General features: G+C 43.7%; 1 protein-coding gene across 5 annotated transcripts in view; it reads right to left on the minus strand.

Moving 5' to 3' along the window:
- The window catches only part of MTF2 (metal response element binding transcription factor 2), a 39414-nt gene that overhangs the window by 8320 nt on the left and 12662 nt on the right, over positions 1 to 18432 (minus strand). For 2 of the 5 annotated variants that reach the window (XM_015869947.2, XM_015869946.2), the window contains exons 1-8: positions 15509 to 15751; positions 5211 to 5409; positions 4984 to 5065; positions 3481 to 3576; positions 3032 to 3132; positions 2574 to 2722; positions 1744 to 1839; positions 395 to 463 (exon numbers count right to left, since the gene is read on the minus strand). In XM_015869947.2, coding sequence (XP_015725433.1) covers positions 395 to 463; positions 1744 to 1839; positions 2574 to 2722; positions 3032 to 3132; positions 3481 to 3576; positions 4984 to 5065; positions 5211 to 5409; positions 15509 to 15513 — 797 coding nt within the window. In that variant the 5' untranslated portion in view covers positions 15514 to 15751. Of the gene's footprint in view, positions 1 to 394; positions 464 to 1743; positions 1840 to 2573; positions 2723 to 3031; positions 3133 to 3480; positions 3577 to 4983; positions 5066 to 5210; positions 5410 to 15508; positions 15752 to 18432 lie in introns of those variants that run through there. The other 3 variants (XM_015869945.2, XM_032446117.1, XM_015869949.2) reach the window with 2 other exon arrangements.

Consider the following 18432-nt stretch of genomic DNA (forward strand, 5'->3'; position numbering starts at 1 on the left):
AGCTGCAGTTGATGTACTTCAAGCTACAACATGAAATTTCATCAAGTAAACTACCATAAGGCATGTCAAGCTGTTTACTTTTAACACATTTCACTTAATTTAACATCAAGACAGCACCTGAATAAAGGAATTCTGCTTAGGACTCTCAATCTTAAATAGACAACAAGCAAGTACTTAAGTGCAACTTCACTGAACAAATCTAGAAACAAATCCCAAGAGAACTCGAGTGCAAATACACATGCATTTATGAATAAACCTTGAAAGAAAAACAGCCCATTTCTACAAGAACCCAGGAAATGACAAAAGACAGCAACTCTTGTTGTCAACAAGGTAACTCAGTAGCAAGAAAAGCAGCACGTATAATCAATTATTTATTTATTTTAATTGCACTTACCATCTTAAGGGTAAACGTTTGAGGTATTCTGGTCCAGAACTGCAAACTGAGCAAATGAACGTATAAAACCTAAAAAAATATACAAATGTATATATATATATATATATATATATGTGTGTGTGTGTGTGTGACTGGATGGTGGGTGTCTGTACACACATATACATGCATGCAAGACTTTTCAATGTGCTACTTATTATGAGCTGTCATCTCATCATTCCAGAAAGGACTCTTGATGTTTTGTTTTGTTTTTTTTCCCCAAGGATGTATTGGGGAAAAAAAGAAAAATCAAGTAGGCCACAAAACCAGCTACATGATATTTGAGTCCCTTCACATCCATCAATTCCCACAAAGTGCACTGCCTTATATCTGACCTAGTACTGGTCTCTACTTCATAGAGCTTACACTCCACATCTTTCTTCTTTTCTTCCCTGACTAGTGACTGTACACCCAAGCATCTCTATTCCTTCCATTGAAAAGCAGAAACCTACGCACAAGTGTGAGTATGCATCTAAAGGAGCATTTCCTAAATCTTAATTTCTTCATACAAACATTCAGCACAACAAAGGGCAAAATGAAACCACAACAGATCACAAATTAGACACTCCTTGATTCCTTAACCCAGTTTTCTCTCTCATTTGTTCCAGCCACTCCAAGCCCTTCCTAGAACAAAAGCACAGACCAATGCCCTGATTTCCTTTATGCTCCACTCATCACACAAGAATACAGAATATACGGAGTTGTCATCTGACTATCCCTCCTGATTCTCCAGTTCCCTCTACTAGCACTTCCAAGTGAGCAGGAAAACAGTGGGACCTACGTGAGTCAGATGGAAACAGAAGCAGTGATGAGCTACAAGCAATGGCACAAGCAGGAAAGAAGGAAAATATTATTTACCATGTTTCGCTACTGGCGCATTTTCAGTTTCTAGATCTTCTGCCCATACTTACCAACAGCCTCCTTCAAAGCACAGTGCTACGGCTTATGTTCTACACGGTCCCTTATCTACATTATAAGCCCACTACGGTGTTCTGCTTTAATACTTCTGGTCCCGCAATAGCCTATGGCAAAATGAACCTCCACAAAAAGTCAATAACAGTTTGAAATCAGCTATCCATTGATCACCTCACCCTAGTTTTCTTTTTCTCTTCTGTTTAAAAGCCATATAACAACTCTAACAAAAAGCACCCCCCTGGGACTTGAACACATTTTCTTTTCTGTGATTTTCTGTGCTAAACTTACCAGTGTTTTTGAAAAACACCTAAGTACTACACATGCTTTATTAAAGTTCATCTATGAGATACTTCTTCCTAATTAAAATGAACAATAAAGTACAGTGCAAGCGTACTTACCTATCACCAAAAAGCATTGGCTTTTGGAGGCACTGCACACAAGCCTCGTGGAACCACTGCTTACATTTGCAGCACTGCAACATCTTTAGATACCAGCTTCACCAACAAAAAGAAAAACAAGATGCATTATAAGTTACTCAAAACGGCTTTTCAATACACTTAGATTAAATAGCAAGGGATCTTCTGACACAAAGTAATTTTGAATTATCTGAAAGGATATTTCAGTAACATTTACTTCTACAGCAAACAATTACTAGTAAAGAATGACTAGGAAAAAATTAAATAGTAATTTTAAAACTTTGGTTTTTGCTTTTTTTTGCAGGACTCTGACTTGCCCTAACTTCAAACTCTCAGTGCTCCTTTAATTGTCCACTCACTCGTGCAGATACTGGAGTATTCAAGCTCTACCTATTTGGATGTCCTTGCTGCTCATAATGCCCTCAAGAGGAAAGCGAAACTTTTTTACCCCACCCTCATAATAATTGCAACATAAGGTATAACGCTACAGAACAGACAAGATTCTATCTCACACTATTCTTAATATTAATTCTGACTCAAATACAAGGGAACAACTCAACAATTTTATTCACATGAACAAACAGTGAAGTATCTGCAAATCTAAACATTAACACAGCAACAAAATATTCCCATTTCTTTTTCAGGGCATCACTGTTTATATACAGAGAAACTTAAATTGACAGGCAATGTTTTATAACCATGCCTTCCCAAGAACATACAAAGAACTTGAGAAGTGTTTGCCTTCAGGATGAGAGCCAAGGTTTGCAGGTGCATTATGGAGAAAAGCTGACACAGACCATCTATTTACTTACTCTCCAGGCCCTCCACAATAGCAGTAACACTGCTGGACATTGGTTTTGTGACCCGCATCCCACTCAAGGTCTGTTGCGTTATATGGTAAAGTTTGTTTCATGACTTGCAGTGCTTTGGCATTTGGTCCTTTCTTAAGTGCGCCACCTCTCTGTTTGAGATAAATACACCAGTTTACAAAAATAACAACACGTTCCTTAAACTTTCAAATACTTTAAAGTTACCAAAATTAGTCTATTATCCAACTAAACGCTCTCATACATACATACGCTTTAGTATACTAGCATATTTACTTACAAGCTAATTCAAAGACAAAAGTCATCTATTTCTAAAATTAATATTTATCTCCAAAATACACAACTTTCCCATTCACATCAAATTAACACGAGAAATGTCTGGTTTCAAACTGAAACCATCATGTAAGGAATATGTGTACCAGGTGCTACTTCAGGTAACACACCTTAGTTGTTGTCGCAAAAACGCACTGTCGACAGAGCCATTTATCATCTGAATCTATCACGCTGGAATCAATATTTGGTGTGTGACACAGCTGATGATAACCTGTATTAGAAATAATTAACCAAGGTGTTACAAGAATAGCAAAAGAAAACCTTAAAGTAACTATATGTAATTCTAATTATCCTTGACCAAGTGCCAAACACCTGATCAAAAAGATTAGTGATAAAATGATCTTTTAAATCATCTTTGTAAAACAAATAACTTCACATAGTGAATGCATGATAGTCACATGGATTATCGTTATTCACTGACCTATTAATAGCCTCTAACAGCTATGAAATGTAAGATCAGCTGAGCAGTCAGTGGTAGCCACGTCAAAATCCTCCTTCAGAAAACAAATTAAAAGTCATTTAAAATGCAGGAAATAGGAAAAGAAAAAAATCTACTTACCTTGCCCACATTTATCACATATAACCATTTCATTCGGTGCTTCTGAATACTCCTCCTGACATATTGTACAGACCATTTCCCCACTTTCAGTGGCTCCTAGAAAAAGAACGAAGCGTGATTTTTTTTGGTTGTCATTTCCAGACCACAGCCGCAGTCAGATCCATTACCATGCAAATGATTTTCGTTTTTAAGAATGACTTACAGATCCACTCGCTGTAGACAGATTTTTACAGAGCCTACCATTTGAACAAAAAATAAACTCAGACTTTGAATGGACTTCATATATTATGAGCATTTATATAATTTATCACAGGCCACCAGATCAATACAGGTTCCATGTCTATTTACTATTCGTTCCATGGTTCCTTAAAAATAATAAAAACTAAATAACCGTGAATAAGGAATGAAAACGTTCACTCAAAAGTTTGCATCAACAAATCCTATCTGGACAATTGACAGGTATGTTCTGTATTCACAGCAGCTTGCTCTTCTTTTCCAGTACATAATATACACAACTTTGTGCACACCTTTTTGATTGGTTTGCTCAAACATATAGCAAAGTAAAAAAAAAAAATTAATGGAAATGAAAGTTCATCTTGCTTCAATGACACCACATATCAGTATAAAAATCCAGATTAAAATACATGTTATTTAGTCTATGTGCTATCATACTTGTGCACCAACGTTCAGCTTACCATACATGTATTAGTGACCATTAGTTAGTGCCACACAGCAAGAGAACAAATAGCAATACTTTAGAAGCTTCTCAGAAATGAAGCAGTTGGGTTTTTTCTTATTATGAAAGCAAAGCTTTCCCCATTAGAAAATAGAAAATCTGTTTAAACATCAAGAATCAGAAGGAGCCACATCAACTTCCATTACTTTTATCTGACAAGCAAGTTCTAACTGACTTTCAGACAAAACCATCATTGAAATTGTCAGAAACACTTTGTCAGCTTTAGTTTATTGCAATAATTGCTACTCCCCCAAATATCAAAACACCCAAAGCTAATAAAAAACAGACATCTCACTTGATACCTCAGTACTTCTCTAGAGTACAAGAATACCCCCAAATCTGTAAAGATCTGTGTTACACAGTTACGGCGTTATTTTTAAATACAATAATTCTGTTGAAATTTAGCATTATGGAATCCTTGCTTTCTTTCCGTGCTCTGCTGTTTCAACTGAAAACAGAACAAATTCAATGCAAATGAGGTTCTGTGAGTTTTCTGTTAAGACAGCATTACACAGCGCTACCATCAAAATAAACAAATGCAATTATTTTTTGGAAGTGTTCCCCACTACAAGGTTACACAAAAACTAACTGTACTGATGTGGAGTTTTTGAAAAGAAATGGCTTTTTAATTTGCCTATCGCATTATCCTGTATCACCTTAAGTTACACTGCTCTTTTAGAAAGAGGAATACAATGCAGCATTTTAACAGATATAGTAATCTAAACCAATAAAATACCAAACAATGACTACTTCACTGAAGTTCTTGCCTGTTTGTATGTCCTTCCAGAGAACCCAAGACTTGGAACTGTCTTCAAATATAATGAAGCAGTTCTGTTTCAGTTTGTTTATCTGGAAAATATGAACACAGGAATCCACGAATAAGAGGACTAAGTAAAAGAACGTACTTAATCTCAACTAAGTGAAACAATAATGCGGTCATACTTAACCAATGTACCATACTGCAGGACTGCAGTGAAGTTAAACAAATGTTTACCTTTTTGATAGTTCCAAGATAAAACAAGCCATCTGACCATCTAGCTAGGACATCCTGACCTTCTTCAAATTTACACAGTGGCTTTTTGGCTTTCTGTCCATCACGTAACGACACTTTGGGTGAGGATGCTGATGCCTTCTGACTTCGACGTAAAGGAGACCGCTTATGGACCAATGAATTACCCACCGCTGTAGAGTCTCTAAAACAAGAGAACCAAGAGAAAAGGTAAACTAAATAACAGTCAAGTAAAAAAGCAGCTATTATTGGTATTAATGATTCACAATTATAACTCACTTAACTATCTCCAAAACTGCAGATAACTAAAAACCTGGTCATGTCTTCAGATTTAAACAGCTTTAGTAACAAGTTGTACCTCTTCAAATATATTCAGAGAGAAAGAAAAGAGACAATCTAAGAGAAATACTCTGAAACTAACTAATGTAAAAAGAAATGGGGAGACAGGTCTTCCAGCTACCGGTCTCTTCATAAAGTCGCCAAAACTCACTAAAAACATCTGACACAGTATTACATTTGCAAAGCATTCATTGCTCATGACACTGACAGACCTCTAGAATTCCAAGGAAGGTGAAAGGGTCCCAAGCCAACCCTATTACCTTAGTAATGAAATCTGCAGTCTACAATGAACACAGTGCTCAGCAGTTAGATACTTGGAACAATATAACAAATATAAAGATACATAAGAGGGGAAAAAAACAACACTGCTTTACCCAAAGGTCTGGGTTAATTTAAGCATATCCAATACAGCAACATGCTTTCCTACTAAACATAGCTGTCAAGGCATCCAGCACAAGAGTAATGTTTATGAGATGTCTAATGTAATCTACAGTTTTATCCTCTATCAGAATCAGTCAAGAAAAAAAAACAACAAACAACAAAAACATAAAGAACAGCATGATTTCTTTTAATATTTTTTCAGACATGAAAACCAAACCAAACAGCACTCACTCCCCATGCAAAATACAACAGTGAATTATAAAATAGTTTCAGAAAAGGCAGGTGAAGAAACTTCATACTTACTAAGCAGAATCTGAGTTACCAACCCCATATCCAACCATGTTTTCTCTTGGGAAACTAAGTGCACCTATAACTATGATATGGACACAAAGGCAAATGAAGGAGCTAGATGGCATAAAGTCTATTGAAGGACTTCATCTCACTCAGGTTAGCACAAGTACGTTACTATAAGCAGCAGTAACATCTGAACTAATCACAGAGCACCAAGAAAAAGTCAATGAACCAGCGTCCCACGCAGCTGAATTACAATTTATATTCAGACATTGGAGATATTACAGCTTCAAAGAGTCAGGAATCCTTTCTCCTTAAGTTCATTATTTATTTATAATATTCAAATAAACCAGGAATAATCATAATTTTTCTTCCACATTCTTAATGGAATTTTATTATGCAAGTTTCCTTGTTTTATTCAACACATTAAGCAGAGAATCAGGCTTACGTCACAACCAGCACCACTTCATTTCATATGACGCCCTTCATCATTTTTCAGCTTCTCCCTTCATGCCCCAGGAGTGATTTTTAGACCCATCCTGGCATATATGCCAAATAAAATCCCAAGAATTCTGCCTCTTTTCTCATGAAAGCTACTTAACATTGGCACTGCTTCTCCCAAGTCCTGTTGCAGCCTCTGACAACAGCCAAAGATTCCAAACTCAAATTTACAACAGAAGAGCTGCAGCTAAGCCTGCAGCCCAGGTCATTTTTTAATTCTCTCTTCCAGGAATAACATTTGCAGTCCTTTCCCCCACTGCCGCCATGAGGCATTGAATTAAACATGTCAGAGACTGATTAGAAACTCCAGGTTCTCATTCTAACTGCAAACAGGCAGCCCACAGCCACTTCTCTTCCCACTGTGTACTCTTCACACCAGATTTCATTTGCCGTTCCATAGAAACATTAAGTTTGGAAAAGACCTCTAAGATGATGTCATCCAACCTTTAACACACCACCACCAAGCCCACTAAAAAATGCCCCTCTACATCAAATCAACACACTTTGTGAACACCTCCAAGGACAGTGACATCTCTGGGCAGTCCGCTCCAATGCACCACCAATTCTTGCTGAGACAAAATATTTCCTAATGAACAACCTGGATGTCCCTCATTATCAAGTCCCTTGGAAGCTTGAAGTTCTTGATGTTTGAACAGCTACCTTCTGCACTATTCTGAATCTCATCCTTAGAACATTTTTACATTTAAATTTCACATCTTCTTTATATCACTGCAAGATTTTGCCCTATCTTGCATAACAGCTTTAAGTTTTAGAAGAGCCTCTGAAACAGTCCCTGGCCTTCAACACATGAGCAAGCACCTTCCTTTCTCTCCTTTCCTCCCACCCCATACAACTGTATTTATAAAAAAAGCACCAAACAGGCACATAAACAAATACATTTCAAGGCAGCCAGTGAAGACAGGAAGGAAAGGTTTCAAATTCCATCAGCTCAAACCTGAGTACAGACACCCCAGCTAGCAGAAAGCAAGAGATGTTCATGATGTTCAAAGGCAGGCAGGTTTTGCTCAAAACAGCCATGAAACCTGAAACTATACCCTGCTCTCCATCAGCAATTACTTTCTTGGAAAGGAATCGTCATTAGGAAATACTTCCACCTGGAGAAGCAGGCCCATGAGAACCTACTGAGGTTCAACAAGGCCAAGTGCAAGGCGCTGCACTTGGGTCAGGGGAGTCCCAGGTATTTGTACAAACTGGGGGAAGATCTTGGGAGCTGCCCTGTAGAGAAGGACTTGGGGGTGTCAGTGACGGACAAGAAGCTGGACATGAGCCAGCAGGGTGACCCAGAAGGCCAACTGTGATCCAGGCTGCATTAAAAGAGGAGAAGCCATCAGGGAGAGGGAGGTGATTATCCTGCTCTACGCTCAGCTCTTGTCAGGCCCCATCTGCATTATTGCATCCAGGCCTGGGGACCCCAGCACAGGAAAGATGTGGAGCTCTTGGAATGGGTCCAGAGGAGGCCACTAAGATGATCAGAGGGTTGGAGCACCTCACCTATAAGGAAAGGTTGAGGGAACTAGGCTTGTTTAGCTTAGAGAAGAAAAGACTCCACTTTCATTACTTGAAGGGAACATATCAACAGGAGGGGGAAAAGCTGTTTACAAGAGTGGATAGTGATAGGACAAGGGGGAATGGTTTTAAACTAAAACAGGGGAGGTTTAGCTTAGATAGTAGGAGGACGCTTTCCCACTCAGAAGGAGTGATGCACTGGAACAGGTTGCCCAAGGAGGCTGTGGAAGCTCCATCCCTGCAGGCATTCAAGGCCAGGCTGGATGTGGCTCTGGGCAGCCTGGTCTGGTGGTTGGCGACCCTGCACATAGCAGGGGGTTGGAACTACATGATCATTATGGTCCTTTTCAACCCAGGCCATTCTGTGATTGTATGATTCAAATTACACCTATAAACACTATTTAGTACATTAAACTGGTCAACAAACTGCAGTGTGCATTTCACATCATCTAAAGCAAGTCGACTAGGCTTGTGCACCTTAAAACCCTTCAGTGTTTTGACAAACTATTCTCTTCTAGACATTCAAAGATGTTCTTTCCAGCTTTATTTCCACGGAAATATACTTCCATCATCCCTTAGTAAGTTAGCTTCATCAAATACTGCTAACACTCACTGATTTCTTTTCACCTCATGGCCTAGCTCACAAATATTCTCGCACAAGACAACCAGAGGGCCCTCCACTCATTCACCTACTTGATGAATCAAGTTACAGTCACACGCTGCAGCAGGAGGTGACAGCTGTCACTTGACCAACAGGAACAGCAAATTCCCTCCAAAGTGAGCTACTAAGTGCTGTTTCAGTCTAACTACTGAACCGTGACACAATACGCACAACACTGTATCAAATAAAAATCAAGAGAATTTCTCAAATATCTTTACTGGAGATTAGCAAGTCTGATTGCTCACATAATACCTTTGACTCCTGTTACTTCAGAAAAACCCTGTAAAAGAAGCAGAAAAGTTGGGGGGGGAAAATGCACATAAAGAGGATAGCAGCATTCACCCCCTGCAATCCAAGTGGATTAGCATCTCATCCTAAATACAGCAATGCCAGGATAGGTAATTCATATTCCCATACACCTTCAATCATAACTGCTCTGAGACTCCCGTCAAGAACTACTCCCTTGGTAGTTATTTCTTCAGCCAGCTCAGTTCTCTGCCTTGTTTCACAGGATGGTGTGTCAGCACACCAGTGCAAACAGGCAGCTGGGACAGGAACTCCCTCAGCTGGCAATGCAGGGCCCTGCGCTGGCAGCCCATGTTCTTCAACGAGGACTGTGCAACTCACAAACATTCTACCAGCTGCAGACAGCCACCATACAAGCACAGGCAGACATTAGAACTCAATTTAAAAACATTAAGTATAACAACCAAGTGCCTAAAGCATATTAAGAGATTATTTTCATCTGCTGAGAAATCAACACAAGGACCTGTAGAATAATAGTTTAATCCCAGTAAATACAAACCACATCAAGGTACGACCAAGCCTGGAGAGCCCAGAATGTTCAGAAAATAGGAAGTCAGTTTAGAAATGAGAAATTTTAACATTTATTCTTTTTCATACACACACCGCATCCTACTGAGACAACTCACATAGATCCTAAAGCTATCTCAAAGCTGGCAAATATGGTGTCACACAGAAGATCTGGAGAACTAAGAGTACCAGAGGTAAGCACGCTGTTCTGTTGTTGTAGCTTCACCCTTTCAGTTTCAATTATTTTGTCTAACGTTACAGACAAACTATACTTCCATTAAACACAACAAGAAAAAAAAAACAAACACCCTGGACCACAAATAAGGGTTGTAAAATGCCAGCAGTAAAATGCTCTGCTCTTCATTGCACAGCACCGTTAGCAGGGCAGAGCCTAACAAAAACACAGAATACACAGAGCTGAGGGCACTCCATGCGCCCTCCCACCAGCTCTGGAATGACAGGCTGACTTCTCCATAAGGTTTCTATCCCTTTCATTTCCCTTAATAAGGATTCGTTTTCTGGTATTTTAAACAGGTCAAAGCACTTCGCAGAGAGGCTGGGTGACAAGACAAGCCAATACCAGGCAAGCAGCGGGAGCTCACAGCCAAAGGGTGGAAGAAAAGGGGAACCAAGCTGTTCCAGGAGCTTCTGACTTGTTTACCCAGCACCAGCACTGTATAACAAAGTCCAAAGCCACTCTCCCACTGCAGATGTTAACCTGATACTGGGGTCCAGCACTTTCTCTGCAGCTAGACACTGGATCCCAGTCATGTTTCTTCTCCCCTTCCTTGCATCATCTCTCCCATCTATAAGATTTTGTGTGGAACAATATCCCTTCACCATGCCAGCAATACCCCTTCCCCACACAGAATGATCCTACTGGGCCAAGAGGGACAACAGATCGAGCAGGAAACTTCCCTCTGACTGCCCCAAGCAAAAACACAGGACCAGCTGGGTTTTGGAATCAAACAAGTTCACCTTCTGTCACTTCTTTTTTCCTAACAGCAAATTTATTGCCAAAGTCACTCTTCCAGTTATACAGGAATAGTCTATTATATTAGTGTAACAGTCAGATCAGTGCAGTGAATTGGCGATACAGGAGGTGTAATAACAAAGGGACAAGTGCAAGTGGAAAGGTGTTACAAAGGGAAAGAAAAAACGCTCAGCTGTCTCTGGAGGGTGCAAGAAAAACTACAAGGGAGGGATCTGCAACCAGAAATCCTTACCCAGTGGCAGTCAGCCCTTAAACGAGGTCTAAAAGAGGTGCTGCCAGACTCCACCCCTTCCATCACACACATGAATTGCCTTCATCAGTTCTACCATGGCTCCAGGGCTGACTGGGTCCCCTCCCCAGGTGCTCAATCAGGGGCTCAGGCCATGACTCAACAGTTATCATACAATTAGAAAGCTGACATTATTTTTTTTAAGCAGAAGATCCAATGTAAGTCCAGCTATACCCTATCCTTTCATGTTGCTTCAAACTTGCAGTGACACAAAACATCTACAAGATACACTTGAGCTCCCTACCATCATACTATATTATATTCTGATACACTGAAAAACCTAAGCCACATCACCAACTAACCCTGGCATCACTCAGCCTACACAAAAAGCAAAGGTTAAGGAGTAGATACATATTCTAATTTTTTTTTTCCCAGACGTTGAAGATAATGGAATAATTGAGGTTGTGAAGGATCTCAAAAGTCTCCTGTTCTGCTCAGTTCAGGCACCAGGCCAGGCTGCTGCAGGTTTACTCAGCCAGCCCTGAAGGCAACCAGCGATGGCAGCCACACACCTCCCTCCCAGGGCTCCACTGACCAATGGGAGCCCAACCAGCCACATTTCCCCAGCTTGACCTTCTGGCCTGTTCTGAAAACGGGCAGAATTTGCCATTCTGCATCCATCACTGACTACCCCTGTTCCCCACCACGTAAGACCATAAAGAGCAGTCTCACAAGAACATGACACTGTTACCACAGTGAAAGCAGCCTGTCTGATCCTGTGGATCAGAATGAGACAAGCACACACGTTTACATAAACTTCTCCAACAAAAGCCACTCAAGTACGCAACACTTAACAGATCCAATCACAGATAGACCGTTAAATACTGTTTAAGGCAGCAAGACTTACCAACGACTATCAGAAATGTCAGGGCAGCCGCTTTTTGTGCAAGCTGCTCCTTGTAAATAAGTGATATTTCTCACCTCGCTAACGCCTCATCATTATTCAGGTCTATCATAACATATCTGCCATGACAGTAAGTTATTTTCATTCAACACATTATTATCCAAATAAGACTTGTTTTCTTTTTAAATCACTGGAAGAGACTTGCATTTTGGCTAAGATTTTGGTCTGAGTTTTCCCATCTGGTACTTTAAAGTACTGCACACTCATCACAGGACATTTTTTCATAGTTCGCTGTGGGGGGTTTTGGTATTTTGTTTTTTTTTTTTTAGTAGTTCTATGCTTTCAAAAGTACATCGCATTACCTGACAGACACAGCACTTTTTGTAAAGCAGTAATAATAACTAAGAACCAGCAGCTCCTCCAGCTGATAAGCAGTCAGGTTCATGAACCCATCATGCACTAGAAAGAAGTCAAGCCAGAAGACTGAAAGGAAGTGATTATCCCCTTCTACTCTGAACTCACCAGCAGTGTGTAGCGTATCATGTTGTGGGCCTCCCGGTGCAGGAAAAACACTGGAGCACCTGTCCTATGAGAGGAGGCTGAGGAGACTGGGCTTGCTCAGACCAGAGCTGAAATAGCTTTATGGAGGCCTAGCTGCAGCCTATGAGAGGGATATCAGGATGGGACAAGCCACTTCACAATACTGCATGGCAGGAAGTTAAAAAATAGATTCCGATGGATGCAGGGGTAGGTGTATTTTACTTCCATGAGGATAGTTTGGCAGTACAACAGGCCCTGGGGTGCTGGGTACCCCCATCATTGCTATCTTTCAAAGGCCGACTAAGTCACACCCTGGCATGGTGGCTGAAGATGCACTGTATAGAACGAGAGACCTCTTGAGATCCCTTATGACCTCTGCTTCCTGATCCCATGACCCTCTGTAACAGGATTGATTCACACCACAAAAAGGAGTAACACACTTATCCTGGTGGTTATCTATCTAACTATGCAGTCATTTGTGATTTAGGTTCTATTTGCTCAAGCCCACCCTCCAGAAATAACTGGAAGTGTTTTAATTCTATTCCATATGCAAGGCCAAAGGGTTAGCCCTCAAAAGATCATTACAGAACATATTTCCCTACATAGTGAGGTATGTAGGCAAACGGCAGGGAAGCACTTTGGGATGGATCATACATTTATACACAAAAAGAAAGGCTTTAACTTCTTTTAATGAAAACCATGACTTTTATAAGCATTGTGTGAATTTAAAAGCGAATGAAATCAAAACAAAGAACGAAGTATCATGAGGACCGTTCCAAAAGTAGTGCCTCCTATTTTATTATGTTGGCCTGCAGTGTGAGAGGTGGACATTGGAGGTATGGCAGCAGAGGCTGAACCTTCCCACCAATATCCCATTACATGCTGTTGCTGTGCGACAAATGGCAGCAAAGGGACAGCCTGACAAAATGGTGTCTGCCATGGAAGTACATATGACACAAAGGTGTGTCACTGAAATCCTTCATCAAGAAAAAAATGGAATCCACTGACATTCGTCCCAACTTGCTGAACACTTATGGGGACCAAGCAGTGGATGTGAGCACAGCGAGGCAGCGGGTGCTGCACTTCAGCAGCAGTGACAGTGGCCACCTCTGCTGCTGCAGATTTGTATCACTGCAGCACGCAGCCTCTTGCTGACTGCTGGTGACAACGCACAGCTTCTGGCCATGACGACATTGAAAAACAGCCTCCTGTAGCTGAGAATTTGTTCTATCAAAGATTGTTATTGTGCGCTTTGTATCTCAGATACATTTTGCAAGAGATTCTGCCTTCTAGGAAGAGAAAATCAACTTATAGTGCAGATTGTTTAAAGCATAAACTCAACGAGTTTTGGTACTTCCAGTATCACATATCGCTCTGCCCAAGGACCCTCCAGCACCATCCATGGTTTCATAGTTCTCCTGGTGTGCTTTACTCAAAGGTTTCCCCTCTGTTTCCTGCAAAGAAGGTCGGTAAAGCAGGCAAAACCAACTCTGCAGTAAGCTCAGGGATCTATTGCAGCACAGAGAGTAAATGTCAATTTCCAAACTAAGTAAAGATTTCAGTTACACTTATTTCTTCCATTTGAGCTTTCTCCTTTGCTCCTCATTTTGTTGTGCAGAATGCTATTTAAAGCAGCTTCAGGTGCCTGTTGTACTATCTTCATTCACATCAATCTCCATGGAATACATACGCCCACTCCTCACCAGTAAAGGGACTGCAATGTACTTGTTATGGCTGCTTTCTTGTATGTCTCACCTCACCTCCTACTTCACTGAAGGACAAACATTTCCAACCCAAGTCTTGACATCATCTTCAACTGCTGCATATTTATGTATATATACACATTTATAGAAATACACACACATACACACACCCCTCAACAACCGGTAACCAGCCACACAAATACAGCCTTTCAGAAGCAACAAACACTTCTCTTAGAGTCTCTCCTGGAGCAGCTCTGTAGCTCCTCACCAAGTTCCTTCCCATATCTGATGAAGTAAGAGTTAACTGCAGCACACACTGCTGTGCAATGGCCTCAGACCCACATCGAACGACTGTGCAGCTCCTTGCAGACTCCTCTTTTCAGTACTTTATTACACACTTTGTCTTTTCTATTTCTGTGCCCTCTTATTCTTCTGTCTCTTTAAATGAACATGGCATACACACATTAACCTATATCCTAATGCTCCTCAACTATGTTTTTTTTCTCTCTTCTTTTAACCTCAGACACTCCCGAGTTTCTGAAACTCGAGCTCTCAGAACAAACACAGAATGTCTGCTTTCAGCGACCTGACTGTAAACAACAAAATCAAGGCAGCCTACTTTCCTTTTATTTCATCCTTCTGACAGCCAGGGCAGCACGCACAGATAACCTTCCTTTCTGCTGTGAGCCAGAAGAGCCATACAGCTGCCTATTACTGCATACGGCCTTCCAGGGCTGCGTGGGCCCAGCAATGGGCGATGCAGGGTGGGAGCGCGGCACTGCCCGGTACCCCCAAAACAGAGCCCCCAGCACAGCACCGCCACAGCACCACTGCGACCGTCGGGTACCACAGGTATCACCCCGCTCTTCCTACGTAAATCTAGAAGGAAAGGAAAACTAACGCGTTACGGCGCATCCTTTTAGGCGGCCGCGGTCACTGTATTGAGACGAACTTAGAACGTGAGCTTCTAAACACGATCAAATGGCTCCGCTCTGACAGACCGGGAGGTGAAGCACTAAAACAAACCCAGCGAGGACAGAACCCGGCGGCGCTTGGCTCGTTCCGCACAGCCGAGCGGCCGCCGCCTTTTCGGACAACAGCCGTAACCGAGGACGATCCGCAGCCGGCGCGGCCCGGTACCCCCCGCCGCAGCCCCCCGGGCCGCCGCAGCGCCGCTCCCTTTGTGTCGGTGACGGACCGGCCCCGCCGCCCGCCACGAAGCCCCGGCCGAGGCCCGGAGCGGCCCCCGCGCCCTGTAGGCGGCGGAGCGGGGCCGAGCGGCGATGCGGTACCGGCGGCCCGAGCCGCAGGACGCGCCCCCGCCGTCCCCCCCCACGCCGCCGCCGCCGCCGCCCCTCCCTCTCTTCCGTCCGTCCTTCCCCGCCCCCCCCAGCCCTCACCTCATTCGGTCTCTCCAGTGGTGCCAACCGCCTCATGCAGGGAAATGGCGAGCTCGGGAGCCTCCCCCCGGCGCCGCGCTGCGGCCGGGCCCTCGGTGCGGCGAGCAGCCCCCAAGTGAGGAGCCCGCAGCGCAGGAAGGGAAAGGAAGGGCAGGGCGGCGGGGGAGGGGTCAGACCCGCCTCACGGGCAGCCCGGCTACGGAGCAGCCCCTCGCCATTTTTGTTTCCCGCGGAGGAGACGCTGGTGCATTGTGGGAGCACAAAGAGCCGCGGCCCCGCCCCGGCGGGCCCCGCCTGCGCCGACGGGCAGCTCCGCGGGCAGGGGGCGGGGGGAGCGGCGGAAGGACACGGGAGGGAACGAACCTCCGCCGCCGCTGAACAAAGACGGACTACTTTGCGATCGCGTGCCGAGCGGCGCTGCCGGCGGCCGGGCCTCGTTGCGGCGGTGCCGGGGCTCGCGCTACGCCGCCGGCGGCCGCCTATTGTTCCCCGGCACCCGCGGGCGGCGGGTCGGGCCGGTTCGGCCTCGGGTTCCTTCGCCGGGGTGTTCGGGTGCGTGGGGCGCGACCCACGCGGGGCAGGAGCGGAGCGCGGCCTGCCGGCCGGCATCAACACGTGCGGCCTCGGCCAGGCCCCGCTCGGCGCTGCCCGTGGCACCGAGTCACGGCGCCGGGCGCAGCAGCTCCGCGGCGCGCTGCCATCTTGGGAGCGGAGCGCGACTGCTGCTCCTGGGGTACGGCTGGAACCGCCGGGAGCTGCTCGCGTAGCCTGAGGGCAAAGGTTCGGTCAGCCCCACGTACCGCCGGCAGCCAGGACCCGGTGCGCGCCTTAAGGCCCACTAGTGTTCCACATCCGAGTGCCAGGGAGCAGCTCTACACTGGCCTCTACGTCAGGGCTGCACAACGCAGAGGGCACGTCTGTCCAAGCAGCAGTTGGGCACCACTGGTAAATAAATGGCACTCAACGTGAGAAGAGATGCATAGATGTGGTTAGTAATCACAACAGACACGTCAGACGCAGTGCTTAGCAGAAGTTAAACAGCTTCCTGGGCAGCAACAGCTGTGATGGTGCATGGCCAACTCACAGCGCACCGGGGGGCTGAAGCAGCCTCTCCTACTGCAGCTCTGAAATGATTCCAATAGGAACTCCTGAAAGCAGAATCCCTCCTTTCTAATTTACAGTTTCTGCACCAGCATCACCATCACAAGTTCCTGACCAGACACACGTGCCAGCTCTGCCCTTTCTCTATACAATGGTTCCTAAAACCAACATGCTCAACTCCACCGTGGCTGCAGAGCTGCATGGCCTCACCCCACCATAAGGCAATCCCTACCACAAAGCCAGGAGCTGCTGCTGCTGTAGCATTATCAGAGAGCAGCACTGAAAGAAACGAGGAATCCCTGTAATACAGGAAGAATAATTGGGGTCTGATTAGTGTGCTGTTACAGAAATTAGGCTAGCAAGACTACTGTTTCTCCCAAAGCCTCCCACCATTCACTTTCTCAACGCGCACAGCAGAATGCATCGATATTTTCCCACAGCCTGGATTCCACTAAATAATTTTCTCCTGTTATACCCAAGAAGTACCAAATGAGCTCATAGCCAAGCCCCAGATAAAGCCATTAAAAACTCCCCATCTTTGCTTTCAGCTCAGCTCTTACAACTAGAAGAATCCCAAGCTGTACACCTCACACAAACACATCACCACCACCACTTCCCACTGCAATTCACTAACTCATATTAGAACATCCTTTTCTAATCAGCTCAGTGGGTCACAGAACCTCCATCTGAGAGGAAGCACCTTTCTAGAGCAAGGATTGTGCAGCCCCACCAGCCTGCTCCATCTGAGGACAGGGGTGCACATCAACACAGGCGGCAATGTTCAGCTGCCAATAAACCAGGAGAGATTCGTGCTGAAGGGTCACTGTCATTGTTCCCTTGCCCGGGCCAATGATTACAGGACCAGAAATCTCACCAGAAATGGGAAAATGACCCTTTACAAATGGATTTTGAGCTAAAATGCTTAAATCAGCAGCAGGAGGATCCTTGTTCTCAGTGGTATATGTGGGGCAAAGAAATCAGCAGCAATAGTGAGCAAACAAGTCTGGATGCTCCTTACAGGATCCCCATCGCTACAGTGTGAGATGTGTACAGTTAACCCAATTTAGAGAAAGTATCTTCATCTGCTTTCTATTCAGCATTAGCAGTGAAACAAGCAGTTACTTCTGCTAATACGTGGCAAGACTGTAAGTCATGACTTCAGAAGAAACTCTCCTGCCCTCCTTTCTTTTTCATCTTCTCATAATATTTCTGAAGTACTTGAACATACCATCTCCACTGTTGTGTTTTCGATTTGAGACATAATACGTATGTTGTTTTTGCTACTGAGCAGGCAAAGCCAAATTAAATTACTTCCCCTCTGATGTCAGTACAGGCTTCCTTGTGTAGAAATTTCGGGGGGGTGGGAGGGGAACCAACAGATTTTGATGCTGTTTAATAGGTATGTTCAGCTTTATACCATCTCATTTTGCAAACAGCTCCGTTGCAGGAGGGAGCTCAAAAATAATGACCTGTCACTGACTTTACCTTTGCTTATTTTTATCCATGTATTTTAAGACAAGCTCTTGCTGTAAAGCCAAGCCAAAGCAATGCTTTCTCTGCTTGATAGCACAGCAGAGAAAAAATGATCCTGTATTCAAAACAGAGATGTAATATGCATAGCTGGACACATCCAGAGAGTCAAATCCAGTGGTATCTCCCTAAGCAAATGGCCCTTCTCTTGAATGTTAGCTTGTTTTTTCAAAGCTGGTTTTGTTCATATACTTTCCTTACCACAACAGCCACATAAATATCAAGCAAACAAAAGAAAACACACAAAAAGGTATAAGCAGCTGCACAGTATTATTTTCCATTACCTCACTGTA

This window comes from Coturnix japonica, chromosome 8 (assembly GCF_001577835.2).
Source record: "Coturnix japonica isolate 7356 chromosome 8, Coturnix japonica 2.1, whole genome shotgun sequence".
Classification (NCBI taxonomy): Eukaryota; Metazoa; Chordata; class Aves; order Galliformes; family Phasianidae; genus Coturnix; species Coturnix japonica.